The sequence below is a fragment of the Enhydra lutris genome, unplaced genomic scaffold (assembly GCF_002288905.1).
Source record: "Enhydra lutris kenyoni isolate GAN:26980312 unplaced genomic scaffold, ASM228890v2 scaffoldscaffold19, whole genome shotgun sequence".
NCBI classification, from domain to species: Eukaryota; Metazoa; Chordata; class Mammalia; order Carnivora; family Mustelidae; genus Enhydra; species Enhydra lutris.
In genome coordinates this window covers 4,580,197-4,607,015 of record NW_019154103.1, presented here as the reverse complement: position 1 = coordinate 4,607,015, position 26,819 = coordinate 4,580,197, and the positions used below count along the sequence as shown (strand labels likewise).

Here is a 26,819-nt window from a genome sequence, read left to right as displayed (position 1 = left end):
TTTTTTTTTTTTTTTCAAAGATTTTATTTATTTATTTGACAGAGAGAGATCACAAGTAGACGGAGAGGCAGGCAGAGAGAGAGAGAGAGAGGGAAGCAGGCTTCCTGCTGAGCAGAGAGCCCGACGCGGGACTCGATCCCAGGACCCTGAGATCATGACCTGAGCCGAAGGCAGCAGCTTAACTCACTGAGCCACCCAGGCGCCCCAAGAATTTTTTTTCTTTTTTTTTTTTTAAAGATTTTTTTTTTAATTTATTTGACAGACAGATCACAAGTAGGCAGAGAGGCAGGCAGAGAGAGAGAGGAGGAGGAGGCAGGCTCCCTACTGAGCAGAGAGCCCGAATGGGGGACTTGATCCCAGGACCCTGGGATCATGACCTGAGCCAAAGGCAGAGGCTTTAACCACTGAGCAACCCAGGTGCCCCTGTTAGATCTTCTTGTTGCATATACCCTTTAAGAATGATACAATGTCCTTCTGTATCTCTAACCACAGTCTTTTCTAAAATCTAATTTGTCTGCTATAAGAGTTGCTACCCCAGCTTCCTTTTGAGGTCTGTTGGCATGAAAGATAGTTCTCCATCCCTTGACTTTCAGTCTGGATGTATCTTTAGGTTCAAAATGAGTCTCTTGTAGACAGCATTCAGATGGCTCCTATCTTTTTATCCAGTCTACAACCCTCTGCCATTTTATGGGAGCATTTAGGCCATTCTCATTGAGAGTGATTGTTGACAGATAAGATTTTATTGTCATCACGTTGCATGTGAAGTCCTTGTTTCTATGGATGGTCTCTGTATGTCTCTGTTTGGTATCACTGTTGGGATCTTTCTCCTTCTATAGAGCCCCCCCCTTAATATTTCTTGTAAGGCCGGCTTAGTGGTCACATATGCTTTCAGTCTCTGTCCTGGAAGCTTCTTATCTCTCCATCTATTCTGAATAACAGCCTTACCAGATAAAGAATTCTTGGCTGCATATTCTTCTCATTTAGTACCCTGAATATATCTTACCAGCCCTTTCCAAGTCTCTGTGGACGGATCTGACATTATTCTGGTGTTCTTTCCTCTGTACATAAGGAATCTCTTCCCCCAACTGCCCTTAAAATGCTTTCCTTGGTTCTAAAATTTGTGAGTTTTACTGTTATATGCCTGGGGGTTGATCTGCCCTCATCGATGTTGAGGGGTGTCCTCTCTGCCTCTAGGACATGATTACTTGTTCCTTTCCCAGATTAGGGAAGTTCTCAGCTACAATTTGCTCAAATATATCTTCTGGTCCTCTCTCTCTCCATCCCCTCAGGGATCCTGATAGTTCTGACATTGGAATGTTTCATGGCATCATTTATTTCTCTAATTCTGTTTTCATGGATTTTAAGCTATTTGTTCCAGGTCTCCTCCTGCTCCTTCTTTTCTCTCAGTTTGTCTTCAGGGTCACTAATTCATTCTTCTGCCTCATTTCCCATAACTGTTAAGAGTATCTAGATTAGATTGGATCTTATGATGCAATACAAAAATGATAGCATTTTTAAGTTCTGCCAGATGTGCTCCCACTTCTGCCCTTAATGAATCTATGTTGCCATTAATAGTTTCCTGTAGCCTGACTATTGTCTTCATAGCTGCTACCCTGAAGTCTATTTCTGACATCTTGTGTCAATATATATCCATTAGATCTGCTGGAGAGGCCATTGTCTCTGGGTTTTTTCTTTGTTGGGAATTCTTCCTCCTTGTCATTCTGTTGAGGGGATGTGTAGCTGAAAATATCAACCACTACCTAGGCAGGGTGCACCCTGGGAAGTTTCAGAGTAATCGGAAGTCACTGCCAAAAAGAAAAACAAACAAAAACAAAAACCCAGCCAAAATGAGCCCCAAGAGTAAGATTTATAAAGTACGAAAACAAAAGAAAGCAAACAAAAAGACCGATAAAAGAAAAAGAAAAACCCCTACAAAAACCCCAAAATAAAAAGAGGGTGGTGATGAGAAGGTGGTTGTAATCCTTTGATGTCGGGGAGGAAAGGTATTTCAGTTCTTCCTGGCACTATTTTGTTATCTTTGTTAGAGAACTCAACTTTCCAGAGTGAGTGAAATTTAAACTTCTCTATATATAAAGGTAGTATTGAATAGGGTAAAAAAAGGACTACATTAAAGCCTCTATCTATATATATTAAAAAAAGGAAAAAGAAAAAATGTATGTATAAAAAAGTTCAAGTTACAAAGTTACTATGGAATATGTTGTATTAAACACTTGTTTGAAATGGTAAGTAGGTAAAAAAATAAACAAGAATCATGTGAAAGAATTTTAAAAAAGAGAGGGAGAGAAAAGTATCTAAGAAATTTACAGGCTGTGAGGCAATACCAGGAGCTTAATATACTGTTTTCCCCTGGTGTTCGGATTTTACAGTTTTATGGGGACCCTATGGGTGTTTTCTGCTTGTTTCCCCTTTTCAGCTTGTCTTTGCAGGAGGGCCTGCTGCATTGTTTTTCAGTCAGTCCTGCTTGGGTATAGTTGCCCTTCCTCCTCTAAAGGGGCTGGGTCCCGTGGAAACTGGTTTTTCAGGCTCTTGTTCTCTGGTGGCTTTTTGGGCTTTTTCAGAGGGTCAAAGCAAAGTAAACTGTCGGCACCCAGGCCTCTGCCTTAGAGAGAAAACACAGTCTGCTCCTCTCTGAATGGTACAGAACACACAGACTCCCCCTCTGCAGACTCCCAAAGGTGATGTGCACCCCCAGCGACCATATCAGTGGTCAGCCAAGGCCCCTTGCTTGTTTCTGTAACCCCATGACACCAAAACTGCAAGTGATACTGGTCTGGGTGAGCTCGGTCCTCGCGGCTGCCATTCCTGGGACCACTGACTCGATTCTGCTCTAGGTCCTGCCAATGGTCCTGGGACCTTAGGTGCTGCATGCCTCTTGCTGCCAGGTCCCAGCAGTTGTCCCTTAAACCCCTTTTTTTTTTGTTTGAGTGCTGTTATCAGTCCTTTCCCATCTTGCAGCCACCGGCCCCCAAGCTATCGCTGGTCCCCAAGTGCAGGGCACTTTTGTATTGGGGTATTACTTTCCAATGCTTGCTTCTGGTGGCTCCCTCCCCCATCTGTTTATCCTCCGATATCCTTCTACGTGATCCCAACTCTGTGTTTTGTACCTTTTGGCTAATGATACTCTGCCCCCATAGAGATTCAGAAATGTATAAGCTTACATCTCAGGCTGATTTCATGAGTATTCAGAGTGCTCTGGTGGTTATCCAGCGGGATTCAGGGGACTGATTGAAAGAGGGTCCCCTACTCCTCCACCATCTTGCCCCTTCCTTCAGAACCCACTTTTAATATAAAGATGCAGATTAAAAATATAAGGATGGGAAATACATACTAGCAAAATACTAAACAAAATAAGAGGGCAGCTCCCATCTCCACCCTAGCACTTTCCATTTCTCATAGAGTCCTTTTTTTTTTTCCTAGTATTCTCTTTTACCATCTCACATATTAAATTTATTTATTGTCCCTCATCCCCATTAGAAAGTAAGCTCTAATGAGCAAGGATTGTGTACTGTTCACAGTTGTATCATCAAGGCAGTAGTCCCTGGCATGTAGTCCTCTCCCAGCAAATATTGTTAAAAGAATTTGACTATAGGATTTTTTTCTTCTGTCATCTGTTAACATTTTTTTGAATAGTGAATGTTCTATAGAACATTTCGGGAATCCTTAGGATAGGATCTCTGACTTCAGGTAGTCATTGAATAATTGAAACAATGGGCCCCAGAGAACATTTGGTCCCTCTCTCCTTATTTTACAGATGAGGAAATTGAGGGAGGTGTAAAAATCATTCAAAGATGTTTTAGCTGCAGTATTTTGTGAGCTTTCTGTACTACTCAGCAGATTTCCAAATACTTAAGTCAGAGTACCTGGGTGGCTCATTTAGTTAAATGTCTGCCTTTGCCTCAGGTTGTCATCCCCCTGCTTTGGGCTCCCTGCTCTGGGGGGAATCTGCTTCTCCTCTTCCTCTCTGTTTGCCCTTCCCCCCACTTGCGCTCTCTTTCTCTCTCTCTCTCTCAAACAAATAAAATCTTTTAAAGAACCCAAAATACTCAAACCATAATATGACAGGTAAGGAAATAGAATATAAAAAGACTAGTTCATATTAAAGTATTTTTAAGCTATCCTGCAGAAAGGTCTTATTGGGAAATTGCTAGCTGGGATTATAATGCTCAAAATATCAGATAGTATATTTTAAAATGTGTCATAAATTTATAAAACTAATAGTTTCCATATTTTTTGGTAGTTTCCTAAATATAGTGTGTAACAAAAAAAGAATCTTTTTCCAGGAAATTATCCTATAGTTTAAACTTTATTTTGTAGCTATCAAAGTCTTGACTGTTAATAGATATAAAGGTATTCTGGGAATGAGAGTATAGGAAATGGGGATATAGGTAGACATACCACTAAATTAATAGAAATAAAACGTAGCACATAGAAACTTCCAAATGAAAAATGTGAATTAAAAAAACTCTAGAGGAAATTAGAATTAGATGACATGGTAGGCCAGGTATTAGGAGATGACTCAGGAAGGGAGTGTGATTAGAATTTGGGAGGAATGTGAAAAATAAAAAGAATTGAGTTGGGGGTGTGACATGAGTAAAGGCAATAGAGAAGCCAGAGAGTGTTCTGGTAGTGGTACATTTTTACTTTGTCAAAAGCATTTGTGTAGAACAATAATGATTTATGTGCTTAAAAGGGATATTGCAAACTTTGAGGGCATTTAATATTAAGTTACATGGTTTGGATTTTTTTTTTTTTTTAAGATTTTTAATTATTTGAGAGAAAGAGGGCATGAGCAGGGGGAGGGGTAGAGGGAGAATGAGAAGCAGAGCAGGGAGCTCAGTGCAGGACTTGATTCCGGGACCCTGAAATCATGACCTGGGCTGAAGGTAGAGGCTTAACTGACTGAGCCACCCAGGTGCCCAACAGTTTAGATTCTTAGGCAGTCAGGATTTCAAAGATTTTGAAATCTTTCAGAGCGGCTGACTTTTACGGTAGTGTTTTAAGCTTGTGAAACTGTCAGTGATGTAAATTTGGACAGGAACAGGAGACTGTTAGAAAAAGTCCTTTCTGAGAGATAGTGAAGTATTTTAGGATAGTAAGAGTGAGAGAGGATTAATGTGATTGTATAAAAAAATCACGATGGGACCTAGTTATTTTGTAGATTTGAAAGAGCCCAAGATAATTCTTTGGTTTCTGGTATCTGGGAAAATTGGTGGAAATAGGAAGTTATAGCATGAATGTCATTTTATCAATGAAAAATAAGTTTGGTTTTAGACAGCAAGTTTGAGATGAGAGAGATATCTAATGATGTCCAGTTATAGAAGTGGAGTTAGGGCTCAGAGTTAGGGCTAGAGTTTGGGAAATTGATCCCCATAGTGTGTGAAAGTTAAGTCCAGAAGGTGAATGAAATGTTAGGAGTTTTAGAGATTGTAGATTAGTATAGCCTGAAAAGATGGTGATCAGCCCAGAATTTTAGTGGGCAGAGAAGAGGACTTGGTGAAGGGAACTTTGGAAAGTAGTGGTTGGAGAAGTAGGGGGACCCATGAAAAGAAAGCCAGGGGAGAAATAGCTTGTTTAAAATAACATTTATTCCACCCTCACCCCCGCTTCCATTGCAAATGCAGTATAATTTTAATATAAGAACCTGGGAAATAAAGAACAGCATAAATATTTAAAAAGTATTTATACCCTCATTAGCCAGAGAAAACTACTGAAAATATTTTATTATATGTCTTAAACTACTGTGTATTTCTTCTTTAAAGTGTCTATGTATTTGTATATTTATATTGTTACAGAAGTCATTGGTTCTTGATGCAGGCAGTTGAGATGAGTAGTAAGATAACTCAAAAAGACTTCAGCTTGTTAATTCCACAGCTTATTTCCTGATTCCGTTTTCTAAATATTTAATGTATGTAGAATTTATGTTTTATTTTGAGATGACTAATCTAAAAAAGGTTTTAGCTCTAATACTCTATTTTTATTCTTCAGATGATTGCAAAAGGGAAAAATGCATCTGAACTATTTCCTGCTGTTGTGAAGAATGTGGCCAGTAAAAATATTGAGGTACCTTTTTTTTTTTTTTTTAATATTCTGTTCATTTATTTGAGAGAGAGAGAGAGAGAGAGAGAGAGAGAGAGAGACTGAGTGTGTGCACATGTTTGCTGAGCCAGTGGGGGTGGGGTTGGTAAGAGCAGAGCGGGGGCGAGAGAGAGGGAGGAGGGGAAAGAATCTTAAGCAGACTCTGTGTGAGTGCGTAGCCTGACGGCACAATCTCGAGATGATCATCCCATCAAAACCAAGAGTCATGTTCATCCGCTTAACAGGCCTCTGAGCCACCCAGGTGCCCCTTGAGTGCTATTTTGTTTCATAGTTTTCGTTATTCCTTTTGTTGTAAAAGAATCATACTTTTCAGTTACTTAGAAATGTAACATAAGATCCTTATGTATCACAAGGTTTTTTTGGTTATAATTTAAATGTCCATAAACTTAAATAAATAAATAAATAAACAGTATTTGGATTTTTGGATGGAGAATGTGAAAAGTAAATTGAGATTAATTCACCTTGGTGAGTGATAGCAACTTATTGTGTAATCTTAGAAACCAGTTTACTTGAAATTCTGCCCTAGGCACTTAATTTTAAGATAGCACATGTTGCATGAAATGGACCTAAATTCAGGCAGTATAAGGGCAGTGTTTGAAACCCAAGTTATTATCATTCCATTATCATTATCATTCCAAATGTAGTGTTCTTTTTGAAACATTTTAGCTCTGGTATACCCTGACTCTGTATAGCAGGAGGTGGGCAGAGGCAGGATGCATTGTGAGCCTTCAGTTACTTGTCTCTGTGTGGGTTTGTAAGTGGTGTTTGAAACAGGAATTCAAAGAACTTTGAGGCCAAGGTAATGTTGGGTCAGATGGACTAATAACTTTTGATAGAGTACAAAAGAAAAATAAGTGCCCATTGAGTAGAAACCATTGAGTAGGATGAGTAGGATGAAGAGTTCCATGACAGGGATAAGAGATTGATCTGAGCAAATGGCTTGTTTTTAAAAGAATACAAGGTAGTAAGGAAGAGGATTGAATGACCATGTCTGTCATGCATCTCACTGTCAACTGATGTGGTAGTGATGGTCTGGAGGATACGTTTACTCAGTAGGAAGTAGTGATATGCGCATGAGAATGAAAATGCCAGCACACATGCTTCCTCTTTGCCCATTGCTAACAACTGTGAATATCAACTGTGGGGAATGTGCTTGGCTCTGTTTTTGAGTCTGGAAAGTTTGACGGAAGGGGCAATCTCCACTGGAGAATATTTTCAAGGACTTAGTGACATCAGGGCAGATGTTTTAGGTGGAAATAGGTGGAGTATAAGAAGTAGAAATTAAGAATATAAGGGAGTTTTTCCATAATCAAATATTGATATTACTATTAAAGCTGTATCTCTGTCTTATTTATTTAGTAGGTGCTTGCCCTAGGGTATGCAGTGTCCGTCTTTCTCTTACTGCAGTGTACCACTAGGATTTACAATATACATCTTTAAGTTATCACTATCTACTTTCAAGTAACATTATAAGACTTCACATATACTTTGAAAACTTTATGACAGTGAACTTCCTTTTCCCCTTCCCATCTTTTCCCAGGTTATCTTGCATTTTACTTTTAAATATGTTAAAGCTTCCTAAAAATATATGATTGTTATTTTTGCTGTAGTCAGTCATCTTTTTAAGATTGTTGAAATACAGTTAACATGCTATAACTTTTAAAGTGTGCATTCAGTGATTTATAGTGTATTTACAGAATTGTGCAACCATCACCACCATCTACTTCCTTCTATATTTTTATCACTTCAAAAAATATTCCTGCTCTCATTAGTAGTCACTCCTTATGTCCCCAGCCCTATGCAACCATTAAATCTCCTTTCTGTCTATGGATTTGCCTATTCTGGGCATTTCATATAAATGAAGTCATATAGTATATGACATTTTTGTCTGGCTTCTTTCACTTAGAATGTTTTCCAAGTCCATTCATGTTGTAGTGTGCATCAGTACCTCATTCCTCTTTATTGCTGAATAATAATCCATCGTATGGATGTACTGAGTTTTGTATATTCATCCATCAGTGACACTTGGGTTGTTTCCACTCTTTAGCTCTCATGAATAACACTACTATAAATACTTTGTACAAGTTTGTGTGTGAACCAGTGTGTTCATTTCTCTCGTATGTATCCCTTGCAGTGATATTGCTAGGTTTTATGGTTACTGTATTCTTGAGGACCTGCCAAACTCTTCCACAGCAGCTGTATCATTTTATATTTCTGTCAACAATGTATGTGTTATAATTTTCTCCACATGCTCACTGATGCTTACTTTTCTTTATTGGAAAAAAAATACTTTCTTTTAGATTATAGCTATCCTAGATGGTATGGAGTGGAATCTCATGGCTGCTTTTGCAGTTTTCAATTTGCATTTGTCTAAGAAAAAAAACTATTGAGCATCTATTGGCCAGTTCTACAGTCTTTGGAAAAATGTCTATTCCAGTCCTTTTACCATTTTGTAATTGGATTGTCTTTCTGTTGTTTATTGTTGGAGTTCTTTATATATTCGAAATAGTAGACTCTTATCTGGTATATAATTTGCAAATATTTTCTTTCATTCTATGGGTTGTCTTTTCATTTTCTTAATGGAATCCTTTGAAGTGCAGACATTTTAAATTTTGATGAATTCCAGTTCATCTATTTTTTCTTTGTTTATGCTTTAGGTGTCATATTTAAGAAATGGATGCTTAATCCAAAGTCATGAAGATTTATACTTGTCTTTTTCCTAAGAGTTTTATAGATTCAGCTTATATATAGTACTGTGATCCGTTTTGAGTTAATCCGGATGCTTAACTTCAAGGACCCAAGATTTATACTTGTCTTTTTCCTAAGAGTTTTGTAGATGTAGCTTTTATATATGGGGCTGTGATCCACTTTAAGTCTCCATGGAACTACTGATTTGCTTTCTGTTAGTAGAGAATTGTAATTTTTAGAATTTCTTATAAATTAAACTATACAGTTTGGTATCTGTTCATTTGACTTCTTTTACCTAGGAATCTGAAATTTGTCTATGCTGTTTCATGTGTTCACGTTTTGTTCCTTCTTTGCTATAATCTGATATTTCACAATTTTAAATTTACCTGTTGAAAAACGCTTGAATAATATGCTGTATGTGGTGATAAATTTTAATTTTTCAAAAATTTTTTCTTTTCTAAATATCTAGGGATAGATCAGTTGCATTGTTTGAAAGTGTATACTTAATTTTTAGAAAATAGTGTATGAGTTTTCCAGGGAGGCTGAACCATTTACATCCCCACCAGCATTTGTATGGGAGTTCTAGTTGGTTCACATCCCTTCCAAGACTTGATCTTGTTAGACTCTTTTTAACATTAGCCACTTTGGTAGGTATTTAATGGTATTTCATTGTGCCTTTATTTACATTTTCTTATATTTAGTGATGTTGAGCATCTTTTCATGATGCATTGATTAGTCATCTTTCCTCTAAACTGTTTAAATCTTCAGCCTGTTTTTAATTTTTTTTTTATTAAAGTGTAAAAATTCTGGTACCAGTCTTCTGTCAGAAGATGGTTATTTATTATTATTTATTTTCTCTTGGTGTGTGGCTTGCCTTTTTCTTTTCTTAATACCTTTTAAAAAACAAACATTTGATTTTGATAATGTCCATTTTACCTGTTTTCTCTTCAGTTATACTTCCTGATTTTTTGTGTGATCTGTTTAAGAAATCTTTGCCTAACCTAATGTCAAAGATTTTTCCTGTATTATTCTTAAAGTTTAATGGTTTAAACTATTATATTTAGGTCTGTGATCTATGTCACTGGTGTATGACCCACAGCTTCTGTGATTCCCTGGGAGGATTCATAAGACTCAAGATATATCATAGCTATGATTTAGTATAGTCAAAGACACAGCAAAATCAGGCCCTGAAACACTTGCATGGGGAGAAGTCCAGAGGAAATTAGATGCAAGCTTCTAAAATCCTTTCCAACTGATTTTCCCAGTGACAATTCCTCCGTTGTGACAAAAAACGTCAAGTGTTGTCCACTAGGAAGCCTCATTAGTGACTCAGTGCCCAAGTCTTTCACTGGGGGCTGTTCATGTAGGCATTAACTGCCTAGCAAGTACCAAAATTCCTGACTCCCTGAAAGAAAGCAAATGTTAGAGCGTAAACCATATGGTTGGTATGTAAACCATGCTTCTCAGTTAGGGAATGTGGGAATACCCCTGAGATTCAAGTTCCCAGATGCCATTAGGTCCAACTTTCTAAGCAGACTTTCTAAGGATAGCAGTCTCTGGCCTGCTCTATTAACTCTTCACTGTTCAAAGAGTTTTTAAATTAGAGTTTGCGTGTGATATGAAGTAAGGTTTGAGATTTCGAGATACATTTTCCCCCCAGATATTTAGTTGTACTAGTATTGTTTTTTAAATTAACATCTAATATATTATTTGCTCCTGGGGTATAGGTCTGTGAATCATCAGGCTTACACATTTCACAGCACTCACCATAGCACATACCCTCCCCAATATCCATAACCCAGTCACCCTATCCCTAACAACCCCCACCCACCGCAACCTCAGTTTGTTTCGTGAGATTAAGAGTCTCTTATGGTTTGTCTCCTTCCTGATTCCATCTTATTTCCGTTTTTTAAAAAGAAAACTATATCTTTTCTGCCTTGAATTATCTTTCCATGTCTTGTGAAAGATTCTTGATCTTATGGGTGCAAGTATATTTCTGGACTCTGTTCTGTTCCATTGATCTGTTTGCCATACTACACTGCCCAATTTACTATAGTCTTGAAGTCAGCTAGTATAAGCACTCCAGTCTTTTTCCGTTTTTAACCTTATTTTGGCTAATCTGGGTCCTTTGTCTTTTTATATAAGTGTTAAAATTAGCGTGTCAGTTTCTTCAAAAGCCTTTTAGAATTGATCTTGTTTGCATTGAATTTATAGGTCAGTTGGGAAGAATTGCCATCTTTACTGTATAAAGTCTTTAAATCCTTGAATGTGGTCTTCTATAAATACCTTTTGCAGTGTCTTGTAGTTTTTGGTATACAAGTTTTGCATGTACTTTAAATTTAGCTTTTAGTAGTTTTAAATGCTGTTTTTTTTTTTTTTTTTAAAGATTTTATTTGAGATAGAGAGAGCATGAGCACAAGCAGGGGAAGCAGCAGAGAGGGAGAAGCAGGCTCCTCGCTGAGCAGGGAGCCTGAGGCCAGGCTCCATCCCAGGACCCTGGGAGCGTGACCTGAGCTGAAGGCAGACACCTAAAAGACTGAGCCACCTAGATGTCCCTTGAATGCTATTTTAAACAACATAGCCTTTTAAATTTCATTTCCCAATTGGTTGTCGCTAGCATACAGAATTGGTTTTTGTGTATTGATCTTGTATCCTTGTTAAATTCACTTACTAGTTCTGATAGCTATTTTATAGATTTCTTTGACTTTGTTACATAAATGATCATATCATGTGCAACTATAATTTTACTTACTTTCTTTTTTTTTTAAGATTTTATTTATTTATTTGACAGAGAGAGACACAGTGAGAGAGGGAACACAAGCACAGGGAATGGGAGAGAGAGAAGCAGGCTTCCTGCCGAGCAGGGAGCAGGATGCGGGGCTCGATCCCTGAACCCAGGGATCATGAACTGAGCTGATGGCAGACACTTAACAACTGAGTCACCCAGGCACCCCTAATTTTAGTTTCTATTCTTTTTTTCTTGTCATATTATACTGAGTACAGTTTACATTACAGGGTTGAATGGAAGTGATGAGGATGGTTATCCTTGCCTTATTTCTCATTTGGAAAGCACTGAGCCTTTTCCCATTGATTATGATATCAGCTATAGATTTCATTCTTTCTTTTTCTTTTTTTTTTTTTTTTACAAGCTGTCTGTAATCATGTTAAAGAGTTCTTTCTATCCCTAGTTTGCTGGAAGTTTTTATAGTGAATGAGTTTTGAATTTTTTTCAAGTGCTTTTTCTATAACTGTTGAAATTATCATATTATTTTTTTCTATTTTTTTGGATAAAGTCAATGACTGGTATTAATTTTCACTTATTAAACCTTTTTATTCATGGTGTATTAAACTTTTGTCTATATTGTTAGACTTGATTTGCTAACTAACTTTTTGTTAAGGGATTTCACAACTATTGTGTGAATTGAAGGATTATTGTGTTATTGAAGGATTTTTTTTTCTTTTTACTTTCAGTGGCTTTTTGTTTTTTTTGATATTAGGATAATCAGGTTAATACTAACTTTATAAAATGAGTTGGGATATGTTTCCCTTTGTTGTCTTAAAGAATATGTGTGGAGTTATTTCATCTTATATGGTATTATTTTATCCTTACTGTGAAGTTATCTGGGCTTTGAGTTTGTTTTATGGGAAGGTTTTAAATTATGAATTTAAGTTGCTTATTGGGCATAGACTTCTTTGGGAAATCGTTAAACCAGGCATGGGTTGCTCAAAGCTTGTATAGTCACAAGAAAGGTCTGTTTTCGGGACAGTCCCTTGTCGGTCTTGGGCAGACTAAGCTATTGGACTGTTCTGTGTGATAAAAGTATTTTATGTATCTGTTGTCTTGAGCCATGGTGTACCAGTTTGTCCAGATAGTGCATACTAAAATTGTAATTTATGGTAAACACCTGCTTTTTCTTTTCCTGTTCTGGAGCTTCAGTTACTGATCTCATACGTAGTGATGACAATGTGTGTAGTTGTATAGTTACCTATGTGACTGAACCTTAATAAATGCTCTGGACTGTCTTTCTCAGTCAAGTTTCCCCAGTTGGAAGTACTTCATATATGTCATCACACTGTTGTTCAAGGAATTAAGCAGATCTTATGGTGATTCCACTGGTGGTAGGACTCTTGGAAGCTTGTGCCTGGTTTCCTTTGACTTCACCCATGTAACTTCTCCTTTTACTAATTTAACTATGTATCCTTCTGCTGTAATGAACCATAATCCTAAGTATAACAAGTTTTTGAGTCCCGTAAATCCTTCTGGCCAGTCATCCATCCTGAAGATGCTCTTGATGGACGCCCAGCAGGGGGGTATTAAGATTTTCTATTTCTTCTGGGATCTGGGTTGGTAATTTGTCTTTCAAGAAATCTATTCACTTCATCCAGGTAGTCAGTTTATTAACCTAAAATTGTTTATAATATTCCCTTAATATTTTTTTTTAAAGATTTTATTTATTTATTTGACAGAGAGAGAGAGATCACAAGTAGGCAGAGAAGCAGGCAGAGAGAGAAGGGGAAGCAAGCTTACTGCTGAGCAGAGAGCCCGATGTGGGCTCAATCCCAGGACCCTGGGATCATGACCTGAGCTGAAGGCAGAGGCTTAACCCACTGAGCCACCCAGGCGGCCCTCCCTTAGTACTTTTTAGTGTCTGCCTTCTGCAGTGATATTTTCTCTTTCATTCCTGATATTGGTAGTTGTTGTCTTTGCTCTATTTCTCTTGATCAATTTAGAGCCTTATTAGTTTTATTGACCTTTTGAAAAATAGCTTTTGGTTTTATGAGTTTACTTTTTTCTGTTTTCTATGTCATGGATTATTTTTTATTATTGAGTTTGTATTTTTCTTTGATATTGCAGGCTTATACATAATTTTGGGTTTGTCCTTTTTTTGATATCTTGAGTTGGGGACTCAGATCAAATCTTTTTGTTATTATAAACCTTTAACACTATGTATTTTATTCTAAACATTACTTCGGTTGCATTTTCCAAATTTAATTTTATATATTTTCATTGTTGTTTAGTTAATATTTTTTATTTACTTAATTATTTCTATTTTGACTCATGGATTATTTAAAAGTATGTTGTTTAATTTCCTCATATTGGGGGTGAGAGGGTTATCTTAATGATCTTAATGTTGATTGCTTTGTAACATAATTCTGTTTTAGTCTTAAAACATACCTAGTATTATTTCATTCTTAAACTCTATGAAAACTTGGGGCACCTGGATGGCTCAGTAGGTTAAGCCTCTGCCTTTGGTTCAGGTCATGATTTCAGGGTCTTGGGATTGAGCCCCACATTGGGCTCTCTGCTCAGCGGGGAGTCTTCTTCTCCCCCTCTCTCTGCCTGCCTCTGCCTACTTGTGATCTCTGTCTCTGTCAAATAAATAAAATCTTAAAAAAAAACTCTATGAAAACTTGTTTAAAGATCACCAAAGTTTATTATAGTGTGCATACCATGTTCAATTAAAGAGAATGTGTATTCTGCTATTGTTGTATATATATTCTATAAGCATTATTTAAATAAATGTGGTTGATAGTGTTGTTTATTTATATTTTTAAAATTGTTTTTACTGACTTCTTCTAATTTTGAATCTCCCAATCATGATTCTGAAATTGTTCATTTCTCCCTTTAATTTAGCCATTTCCTAGCATATATTTTAAAGTACTCCCATCAGGCAGCATTCCTTTTTTGTCTTCCTGATGAATTGACCTTGTTATCCTAAAATAAGTCCTTCTTTATCTGGTAATATTTTTTGTCTTAAAGTCTATTTGATCTGTTATTACTATTGCCACTCCAGCCTGTACATCTCTTTGTATAGTAAATATATATTTTTCATCTATTTGCTCTCAGCCTCTCTGTGTCTTTGTATCTAATGTGCGTCTCTTATTGACAACATGTAGCTCCATCTTTTCTTTATCCATTATGTTAAAGTGTGCCTTTGAATTGGATTGTTTATTCTTTTAACACTTAATGTCATTATTGATGTGTGCGGATTTGAGTGTACTGTTACACTGTTTCTTTTCTATGTGCTCCTTTTGTTTTTCTTTTCTTTTCCTCTTGTTTTGGAGGAAATCCTGTTTTAAATGTTCTTGTTTTTATTTTTTATTTATTTATTTTTAAAGATTTTATTTATTTATTTGACAGAGAGAGACACATACATCAAGAGAGGAACACAGGGCGCCTGGGTGGCTCAGTGGGTTAAGCTGCTGCCTTCGGCTCAGGTCATGATCTCAGGGTCCTGGGATCGAGTCCTGCGTCGGGCTCTCTGCTCAGCAGGGAGCCTGCTTCCCTCTCTCTCTCTCTGCCTGCCTCTCTGTCTACTTGTGTTATCTCTCTGTCAAATAAATAAATAAAATCTTAAAAAAAAAAAAAGAGAGGGAACACAATCATGGGAAGTGGGAAAGGAAGAAGCAGGCTTCCCACTGAGCAGGGAGCCCAGCGTGGGGGCTTGATCCGAGGACTCTGGGATCATGACCTGAGCCGAAGGCAGATACTTAATGACTGAGCCACCCAGGCGCCTCACTTGTTTTTATTTATTTATTTATTTATTTATTTATTTTTTTTTTTTAAAGATTTTATTTATTTATTTATTTGACAGAGAGAGATCACAAGTAGACAGAGGCAAGCAGAGAGAGGGAGGGAAGCAGGCTCCCTGCCAAGCAGAGAACCCGATGCGGGACTCGATCCCAGGACCCTGAGATCATGACCTGAGCCGAAGGCAGCGGCTTAACCCACTGAGCCACCCAGGCGCCCCTTGTTTTTATTTTTAATATGTTTATCACTGCATTATTTTTACCATTGACTGTATTCATTCTTAACTTTTTGTAGTTTCATTTAATACTGCATCTGTTCACTTAAAATACAGAAATCTTGCAACTATATACCTCTACATTCCTCTTACCTTTTAGGTTTTAGTTATTATGTGTGTCAATTTAAAAACATCATAAGACAATGCAATTTTTGCTTTATATGCTCATGATTTTTAAAGTTGTTTTTTTTTTTAATTTATTTGACAGACAGAGATCACAAGTAGGCAGAGAGGCAGGCAGAGAGAGAGAGGAGGAAGCAGGCTCCCCGCCGAGCAGAGAGCCTGATGTGGGGCTCGATCCCAGGACCTGGGATCATGACCTGAGCCGAAGGCAGAGGCTTTAACCCACTGAGCCACCCAGGCGCCCCTATCTCATGATTTTTAAAGAAATTCAGAGAAAAAAAACCAAAGAAGCGATTATCACTTACTCAGATATTTACCATTCCCGTTGTTCTTTGAATTGTTAAGATCCAAATTTCTAACTATCATTTTCTTCCTGCCTTAGGAAGTACCATTAGTTTTTGCTGTGGTATAGATCTGCTGGTAATGAAATATCTTGATTGAAAGTATTTCCGTTTTATCTGTTTCTAAAAGATTGTTTCATTGGTCATAGAATTATGGGTTTTATAATTGTTGTTGTTGTTTTTCTTTTAGCATTCTAAAGATGTTTTAAAGATCCTCTATAATTCCTTATATAATGTCACTATTAACTGAAAAATTGATACCACTTAGATAATTTGTCATTTTTCTCTCGATGCTTTCATGTTTTACTCTTTATCTTTGACTTTCAGTTGTCTTGCTATGAGCTTCTTTGTGTTCATTTAGCTTGGTGTCTGTTGAGTATCTTAGATCTGTGAATTTCTGCCTTTGACCAAACTTGTGGAAATTTTGGCTGTCATTTGTCTTTTCTTTTGCTTTCTTATCTTTTGTTTTATTCTCTTTCTTTTCTTTTTTTTAGTGTTGGGCGTACAGTATAATAATTCAACACTTCCAAACATTGCCCTGTGCTCATCACAAGTGTAGTCATTCATCCCCATCACCTATTTAACTCATCCCCCTACCCACCTGCCTTGTGGTAACAATCATTTTATTCTCTATTGTTAAGAGTGTATTTCTTGTTTTGTGTCTCTCTCTTTCCCTTTGTTTGTTTTGTTTCTTAAATTCCACATGAGTGAAATCATAGGATATTTGTCTTTCTCTGACTGACTTATTTCACTTAGTATCCTGTTCTCTGGCTCCATCCATGTCATTGCAAATGGCAAGATTTCATTCTTTTTTATGGCTGAGTAATATTGCACATATTTGTATGTATAGGTGCGCGCATGCACACACACATACACACACACACCCCACCTCTTCTTTAACCATTTGTCACTCGATGGACACTTGGGCTGCTTCTATATCTTGCCTATTGTAATTAATGCTACTATAAACATCAGCGTGGCCATTATATCTTTATATAATCTTTTGTTCCATTCTCTTCTTCTGGTATTGAAATTATATGTGTGTTGTATTTTTTATATTCTCTAACAGTATATGAAGCTTTGTTGGTTTTCTTATATCTTTTTTGTTTTCTTCACATTGGATTTTTATTCATCTTTTTTCCAGTTCACTCTCATTCTTCTGCCATCTTCATTTGATTGTACATTCAGTGAACATTTTTTCATTTTAGAATTTCCATTTCTTTCTTATTTTTTCTATTTTTTTGTGAGATTTGCTTTATTCTTCATTAATTGAGAACACAACATTTTCTTTTACCTAATTAATAATAAGTATAATAGCAGCTCTAAAGTCATTGTCTGCTGGTTCTAATGTCCTGTTTTTCTTAAGCTTGAATTTGGTTGATTTTCTTGTGTTTTCTTGTGTCTATGTATATGTACATAGTATTCCGGTATTCCATTTCCTTAGTTATTCTTATGTTGGGTAATTTTGAGTTCTGTTCTTTTCATTACATTAAATTCTGGAGATTCTGTATTATTTTATTTTTCCTCCACAGGTGGTATTTTTGAAGGTGGTTATCCTGACTGTGTTCAGATTGGAAATTCTATTTCTTAAGTAGCAGCTTCAATCTCATTTTGTATTTTTTGTCTTTTGCTGAGCTGCTTTGAGTCTATTCTCTGATTGTGTGGTTCAGGATTTAGTCAGAGATGTGGGTGGAGGAGATTGAGGATTGTTTGAGGAGCCCATCTCCTCCTCTCTCCCTGCCGGGATTCCCCTACTTTCTTCAGTGGCCATAATTTTCCTAAGTTCTTTTTTTTTTTTTTTTTTTTTGCTAGAGAAACTGGTTTGTCCATCAGTACCTCTACTTGGACTTCATCCACTATTCACTTGGCCTTGCCAGAAAGCCATGGGAGTGGGAAATTTACTTTACATGGCTCTCTTTTTTGTCATCTTTGAGCATATACTCCTAACCAGTATATAGTTATATACTGTCTACTGCTGTTTCACCACCAGGGCTCACAGTGTTTTTGTAACATGTCTAGTTTTTTTTTAGTTTTCTGTGGGAAATTGTTCTGGTACAATTTTATTCCAAAATTACCAGAAGTTCAGTCATCTCTTAAAGAGATTTAAAAATGAGCTGCCCGCTCCCCAAAGTCTTTCATGTGTTCTCTCATGTTTACCATTTGTGGCCCTCTTCATTCCTTTGTATAGGCCCAAATATTATATTTGGTATTATTTTCCTTAGGATAGAGGATATTTGTTGTTTTGCTGGTAATAAATTCTTACAGCTTTTGTTTTTAAAAAGTCTTTATTTTGCCTATAATTTGAAAATATTTAGTAAAATTTACAGTTGTACATTTATAGCCTTTTTTGTTTAGGATTTAAAATATATTTCATTGTTTTCTGTCCTGCAAGTTTCCTGTCATTCCTGTCATTGTTAATCTCTGTTTCATTGTGTGTAATATGTCTTTCTCTTCTCTTTTTGGTTTTAAGATTTTTCTCTCCAGCACTGGATCTAAACTTGATTGTGATATACCTTGACTTTTTTTTTTTTTTTTTTTTTCTTGTTTATCCTCCAAGTCTGTGGAGCATCTTCTATTTTGTGGACTTAAGGTTTTCTTAAAATTTGAAAGAATTTCACCCATTAAATTTTCAAATATATATTTTCTCTCTTGTCTCTCCCTCTGGCACTTCTAGTACACATATAGACTAATTGATGTTGTCCTACAGGTGCCTGTTACTGTGTTTGTTTTTTTTCCCAAGTCTTTTCTCTCTCTGCTTCATTTTGATAGTTTCTCTTGCTGTATATTCAAGTTAACTGACTTTTCCTTTTGCTGTGTCTAACTCGTTAATCTCTTCCACTGTATTTATTGTATCAACTTTTATATTTTTCATCTCTAGATGTTTCATTGGGTCAGTTTCATGTCTTGGAATTCTCTCCACAACATAGTCATATTTTTGTCTACCTTCTTGGGCATATGGAGCATATTTACAAGTCATCGTAAAGTCCTGCTGCCTTTTTTTTTTTTTTTTTTAACGTAAACTGTTCCCAAAGTGGGCTCAAACTCATGACTCTGAAATCAAGAGTCACATGTTCTACTGAACAGGTGCCCCTTTGCTATTTCTATCATTTCTGTCATTTTGAGTCTTTTTCTATAGATTGATTTTTCTCATGGTTATGATTCATATTTTCCTAATTTTTAAATATCCTTAGTAAATTTTAATTACATGCTAAAAAATATAAAGTTTATGTTGTCATTTGTTGGATCTTGTTGTATTCCTTTAAATTGTGTTGATTTTCTTGTGGTATACAGTTAAGTTATATGGAATCATTTGATTTTGCAAAGCATACATTTAAGCTTAATTAGGGAATACAGAAATATTTTTAGTCTGGATTAATTTAATCCCACACCTAAAGTGATGTTCTTCTTATTTTTTTTTTAATTTTATTTATTTATTTGACAGACAGAGATCACAAGCAGGCACAGAGGCAGGCAGAGAGAGAGGAGGAAGCAGGCTCCCCGCTGAGCAGAGAGCCCGATGCGGGGCTTGATCCCAGGACCCTGGAATCATGACCTGAGCCGAAGGCAGAGGCTTAACCCACTGAGCCACCCAGGCGCCCCATTAGGATTCTGCTCAAAAACCCATGTATTTATTTATCAGACATTCTGTCTGCCTGATAGGAACATGAATTATTCCTAACTCTTTGTGCTCTTTGAGATCTGTTCTGCCTGTCTTTTTCCGGTGTTTGTTTTTGTTTTTGGTGTTCTGTGTTCTTTTGTTGTTATTTTTTTGGTTTTTGGTGTTTTGGTTTTTTTTTATCTGGACTCAGGTAGTTTCATCTCTTTTGTGCATGTCAGTCAGTGCTTAGTCTGAGATTCAGTGGTTGTTCTGCAGTGTGTTTGCTGTCTCCTTCTCACTATCTCTGTGAAGTTTCCTCCTGTTTGTTTTTCTGCTCTGCAAATTCTAGCAGTCTTGGCCTCCAAACTTTGATCTCTCTTTCCTCAGCACAGTGAGTCTTCAGGATTCTATTTGAGTTGCCCCTGGTGTGCTGGTGGATATATAGCCCTCTCCAGTAGCACTCACTTTGACTTTTCCCTCTGAGGACTCACAGTACTGGGCTGCTTGTTGTCCAACATATGAAAACTGTTTTTCCCCCGATCTTCTATTTGGTTAAGGTAGGAGGGTAAACCAGGTCTCTCGGTTATTATTAAATTACAGCTTCATATGAAAATCTGTTGATCAAATGACACACTAGTCTCAGTTTCCCCTACTTTGTATGTGGAATTGTCAATTTATAACCTGTGACATACTTGAAAATTCACATCATTTTTCCTAGCCTCTGCATCAGACTTCTATAACAGTGTCTTACAGTGCTTTATGGCCAGAATATACTGAATGAGCCATATGTCTTTAGCAATTTTATAGTCAATGCTTAAGTATTTTTAGTTTTAGAAACAAAGCTTTTTTTTTTTTTTTAATGAAGAGATTGGGTGGATACAGAAAAAAATAAGAGTGAATAAAATAATCTTGAGAATGATGGTAGAATTTTTTAAGTAGAACGATAAGATTAGTGAGGTCATACTTCAGTTGTTATATAATACAAATATAAGATTGATGTGAAGTAGACTCTTAGCTATTATTTTAATACTATGACAGTGTATTGGGTGTTACTATGTCTCTAATATAAGGTATATTAGTTTAAATAGTTTTTCCTAATATAAGGTAAGTTAGGTTAAATCTTTGATTTATGTATTCAAAATCTGGAAGGGGGGTGTCTGGGTGGCTCAGTGGGTTAAGCTCAGGTCATGGTCTCAGGTCATGGTCTCAGGGTCCTGGGATCGAGCCCCGTGTTGGACTCTCTGCTCAGCAGGGAGCCTGCTTCTGCCTCTCTCTCTGCCTGCCTCTTTGCCTACTTGTGATCTCTCTCTCCCTGTCAAATAAATAAATAAAATCTTTAAAAAAAAATCTGGAAGAGTAAAAGTAGGAGTATATTTTATATAATTTCTAAAGCCTACATTTCCATATATAAAAAGAAACATTTTCCCATTGCCATTTTAACTTTATTAGAATAATTTATATTATAAAAATTTGAAGATAAGTACTTTAAACCCATTTTTAGATACTTTTTAAAGTATACTTAATTTTTTTATGAGATAATGCATACATTGTATATTTTGGATAAGTGAATTTTGCTACCAAATGATTTGTTATCATAAACTCGGTTTGACTAACTTGGGAAAATTAAAATCAAAACACTTAATTCATTTAATATTGGACTTAAATAGGGTCTCTATTCCTAGGAACAATGATTGCTAATATTTAAAAGATGTTGTGTGTGCTTATATATACCCTCATTTTACCCTCACAGATAACGCTGTGAGGTTGATTCTGTCATTTCCCAAATTTTATATATGAGGGCGAGATAGCAGACAGGTTAAATTATCTGACCAAGGTCACACAGCTACTGTGTTTCAGAGTCAGAATCCAAAGCCAGGTGGCTTGACTTCAGAATCCATCTTAGACCGTTACCGTTTTAGAGCTGTCCTTCCTATTTGGTGCTTCCTTCCTCCTCTTCTGCCTTAATGACTTTGGCCCCAAATCAATAACTGGTATTAGCTATTCTTTGGGAGGTATCTGGCATTGGTATAATTTTTTTTTTATGTTTTAGAGATTGGTAGAAATGAGCAAGTCCTTAGTAATTGGCAGTAAATTAGCTAGTTTCCCTTGGATTTATAGTCCTCTTATAAACAGAAAATTCTGTGTTATTTATTGTTCATCCAAAGCTGTTTGTACTATTCAGGAGTTATAATAGTAGAACTTCCCTGTTTGTTCATCTTTTTCCCTTTACACTCAGATTCTCTTATACTGCCTAATGTTCTGCAACAAAAATGTCACTATAAACATAATTAGTGGTCTATTTGTTGGATTTCTTTTGTTCTCAAAATACCTTGTTTTTTGAAATTATACTTAATTCTCTAATGTGAGAAAACTGACATAAGCTTCTTAAAATTTATGTTTAGAGAATTGATTGATGTTTCATTGCTATCAGCTGCAAAATTTCATTTTTATTAGTACATGCTATCTTAGACACACAGTTAAGCTGTATGTCATCTTCCATTTGATGTCAAACGATACCAAAAGTTAACTAGTAAGCAATCAGTGGTTATAGTACAAAAATAATCAAAGGTTTAGTCAATAACTCATGAAGTTTGATGTACTAGTATTGATAAACTAATTAAACAGATCTGCCTGTGTTCTTCCAGCCTACTGGGGCTCTGCTATGATTAGCTTTACAGCAAGGAGTGTTGTAACATTGAATGAAGGTAACTGATCAGAGAATGGTGTAGTCATGGAGCTTTAAGTACTCCCATTTCTGGTCACAGAATGGTTTCAGGGAAACTAGGCTTTCTCTGCACACCTGCAGCCAGTCAGTGCATAGGCCTCTTGTGGTCAATATTGATTGATTCTTATAACAGAACTAGAACAAATTTGGTGTTTTGCAACCTTCTGTGATTTAATATTGTTATGCTTTTTGCTATAACAGTCACAAAAATCCTTCTCCAATAGTGAGTAATTATAGCAATGCCTGCTAGCTCAGCTGTAGATCTGAATGTTTCAGTGTTGCCAATATAAACCCCTGGATATATTCCGGAGTTCATAATTCAGCCTTAAAAGTTGGCTGTACAGTTACTTGATAAATAAAGGTGTTGCTGAGAAATAAATCACAGGAGAATGAGGGGATGGGTGGACTCTAATCCATTTTCTTTCGAAACTACAGAGAATTGTAGACTGGATCTGAATATAATTAGTAAGGCAAAAGAATATTTTAAATGATTAAATTTTTTTTCTTAAACCCACAAGTTTAAGAGTTTGGAGGCAATCTTTGTATAATACCTGTCATCTCTTCATAATATGTTCGTGTTTTTCTAGGCCTTTATTTGGTGAATTATAGCTATTGTGGTAAGTTAGATTCCTGATGTAGCAATTATGGGAAATGTCTTGGTAAATTTTTTCAGTTTACCACTGGGCAGTGATGTTTCCATTCAGCTAATTATTGAACTCTTACTATATGCCAGACATGTGATACAGATCCTGAGAATATACAGATGAATAAGGAATGGTTCCAGTATTTAAGTAACCTCTTGTTCATTCTAAGGTGGAGTTGAGAAATACCTTACTTAAAAATGCATCTGTATGTTGATTTGATTTATTGAAAAGTCTATAAATCAATCAACTGGCAGTGTTAATTGCTTTTTGGCACTGTTGTAATCTTAAGAACTTAAAAATCTGGTGGTGGAAAAAGCTATCTCTGCCTCAGACAATTAGATAAATGCTTCTTAAACTGTAATAAAAAACTTTATATTTCCATTTAACTATAATATAAAACATTGGGTATATTTTGGATCATATGGTTGCCATCTTATATATAGCATTACATAATTTTGGAACCTACTTGTATTGTTGTGTAAGACTACTTGCTTCTAAGTGAACATTGAAACGGTTTGTGGACTTTCAGTGGCCTAAGTGGGTTGATATCCTCTGTGGATATGTGATCACTTGGCTGAGACTGCTGTTGATTGATTGGCTCAGAGGTGGTCGTGGTGGTGGTGGTGGTGGTGGTGGTGGTGGTGGTTTTGAGTGAGTTTGTTCCTGATAGGCTGATGTTCCAATGTGAAGAACTGTCGCAGGTTGGTTAACTTGCTGAAGTTTGTTCATTTAGCTTGAGTTTTTGTTGAGCTGTTGGAGAGGTTTAAAACAGTTTTAGTGCCTGTATTTTATCACTGCTACAGAAAAAGCTGTCTTTGTGGAAATGTAGGAACTTAAAAATATTTTGTTTGAGATTTTTTTTTAATAATGGAAAGTTTCAAATACTTTTATAATCCACGAAAGGATCATTATTTTATAGTGGAGAGAATTTAGAAAGATGAGATTTATCCCGAAGTAAAAATATCTTTGTTTTATCTGAACACACTATTAATATTCATTGTAAAAAAATTAAATAATTGGGGCACCTGGGTGGCTCAGTGGGTTAAAGCCTCTGCCTTCGGCTCGGGTCATGATCCCAGGGTCCTGGGATCGAGCCCTGCATCGGGCTCTCTGCTCAGCGGGGAGCCTGCTTTCCTCCTCTCTCTCTCTGCCTGCCTTTCTGCCTACGTGAGATCTCTGTCTGTCAAATAAATAAATAAAATCTTAAAAAAAATTAAATAATAAAGGTGTAAAGAGTGAATACCTCAGATATACTCACTGCTAACAATTTACTACATAGATTTCTTAACTTAGGCTTAAGTTTGAATCCTAGTTCTTCATTTAATAGATGTGCCATCTTGGTCAAGTTACTAAACCTCACTATGCTTCAGTTTCTTCCTGTGTAAAATAGGAGTAATAGTACCAGTTTATTGAATTGTGAATTTAAAATCGGTTAATTTAAGTTAAACATTGATAATCACACCGGGATGTAGTTATTGCTATATATAAGGTATTTGCTATTATTGCCATATTATGTCCATTCTAAGATGTTGGTTTTGTATTTTAAAGTTTCTGCAAGTGATACTTAATGTTAAGAATTGATGGTGACTTATAATTGGCAGGGTTTGTTGTTTATAAAATAATGGGACATCTTAAAATTGATGGTGTACCTTAGATTAATAAATAAAATATGTGTGCATTTTTTATTAATATAGAAGTGATATAAATGCATATGACTTTGCACGTTAAAACATTTTACAAGGACTTTTTTAAAAGATTTTATTTATTTGACAGAGAGATCACAAGTAGGCAGAGAGAGAGAGAGAGCAGGGAGCAGGCTCCCCACTGTGCAGAGAGCCCGATGTGGGGCTCAATCCCAGGACCCCAAGATCACGACCTGAGCCAAAGGCAGAGGTTAACCCATTGAGGCACCCAGGTGCCCCTGCAAGGACATATTTTTAATGTCAAGTGCAGATTTACTTAAATATATTTGGTGGCTGCTTAGTATAATGTTATATGGGTATCCTGTGATTTATTGTACTGTTCATCTTTAATGAGCATTTTATCGTTTCACTTTTGCTTTGTGGAAAATATGATTAGCAGAACTTGGGGAAGGTAGGGTGATAACCTGAGTGGAGACTGAGGCCAAAAAAGTGCAAGTTATATCTGGTTACTGTTCCTCTTTGACTGGAAAGGAATTTGGGGGCAGACTATGGACAGCGTTGGGTACTGAGTTTTAATTTTTTAAGGGTTTTATTTTTGTTTTTAAGACTTAGTTGATCCACTCACCATAGAAGGGTATTTGTAAATAAATTTTTTTGGTTACTTTTACCTATAACCCTATCCTTATACTCTAGAAGAATGGATTAGTATCAACTTAACACGATGTGTTTAGCATTTTTAAAAAATAATGATGAAGATGTAGAAAGTATGCTCATTAAGTTTTCACTTTTACTTATAAAATTGTAAAGAATATCCAAATAGGTTAAAATACAAGGTAAGGTCTAAAATTTTCTTAAGAGGGTGCTGTGATGGATTGAATCTAGATTGTTGATAATTTCTATGGATAAATGTACGACCTTGCCCTTTTTTTTTTTTTTAAAGATTTTATTTATTTATTTGACACAGAGATCACAAGTAGGCTGAGAGGCAGAGGCAAGCAGAAAGAGAGAGGAGGAAGCAGGCTCCCTGCAGAGCAGAGAGCCCGATGTGGGACTCGATCCCAGAACCCTGAGATCATGACCTGAGCCGAAGGCAGAGGCTTAACCCACTGAGCCACCCAGGCGCCCTGCCCTTTTTTTAAAAGAAGAAAACCTGACTAGGACATTTACTCAAATGTGGCTTGGTTTAGTCAGTGTACATTTAGAAAAGGTATATTGTATGCTTAAGAATAATTTCTATCAGTGGAAGCCCCTCATATGGAACATGGTCTTAACTTGTTTTACTTAAACTTCATTTGTAGTTTGAGGTACTACACTGAAAGTAATGTGGACAAATTGGGGTGAGTTCAGAAGGAAGCAAACAGGATAGTAAAGGAACTCCAAAATATGCTGTGTTGGGGTGCCTCGCTGGCTTACTTGGTAGAACGTGTGACTCTTGATGGAGTTGTAGGTTCAAGCCCCACATTGGGCCTAGAGCTTACTTAAGAAAAACAAAACAACTACATTGTGTCAAAGGTAATTGGAGGATGAGGGAAGGAAGGCCATGGCAATTATCTTTAAAAAATTTCAGATTGGTTAGTAGGACATAAAATGTGGTCTGGCGTAGCATTCTTTTTCCTTTTCAGCATCAGCTCCACTTATTTCCAGCTACTTCCCCTCATTTCCTGTGCTCTATGAACATTCTATAAACTTTTAGTTCTGTACTCTGTTGATATATTAAGAAATTAATCAGACACTGGTATCTTAAGATACTTGACAAGGAAGATATAGGCTGTGAGCAGTGTCAGAAAGAAGCAGTTGATGAATTTCAACTCAAATTCTTATTTTTATTTTTCTTCATCATAATTCTGTTATATAGACTTAGTGATTAAATTGCCATTTAAAACAGTTTTTGGAAGACACTTCCAGTCTTTTGGAATTTTTATTACATTAAATTGATATTATTGGTCTACCTTATTCTTACTAAGCTGAAAATATCATGTGATATATATCGGAATGTGACTGTTACCATATGGTCAGGGTTGGGGCTCTAGCACCCTTTGATTGATGAGAAAACACAAGTTCAAATACTATGTATTTAGTGGACAGAACCCAAGGTCTTTCTAGTATTTGTATCCTTTGTTTTGAAAATGTTTTT

General features: G+C 36.3%; 1 protein-coding gene across 1 annotated transcript in view; it reads left to right on the top strand.

Annotated features, from left to right (window-relative positions):
* The window catches only part of LOC111148283 (adaptor related protein complex 3 beta 1 subunit), a 278,207-nt gene that overhangs the window by 44,293 nt on the left and 207,095 nt on the right, over positions 1-26,819 (top strand). The window contains exon 3 of the mRNA XM_022504764.1: positions 6,007-6,081. Within this exon, the coding sequence (XP_022360472.1) occupies positions 6,007-6,081 (75 nt within the window). The remainder of the gene's footprint in view (positions 1-6,006; positions 6,082-26,819) is intronic.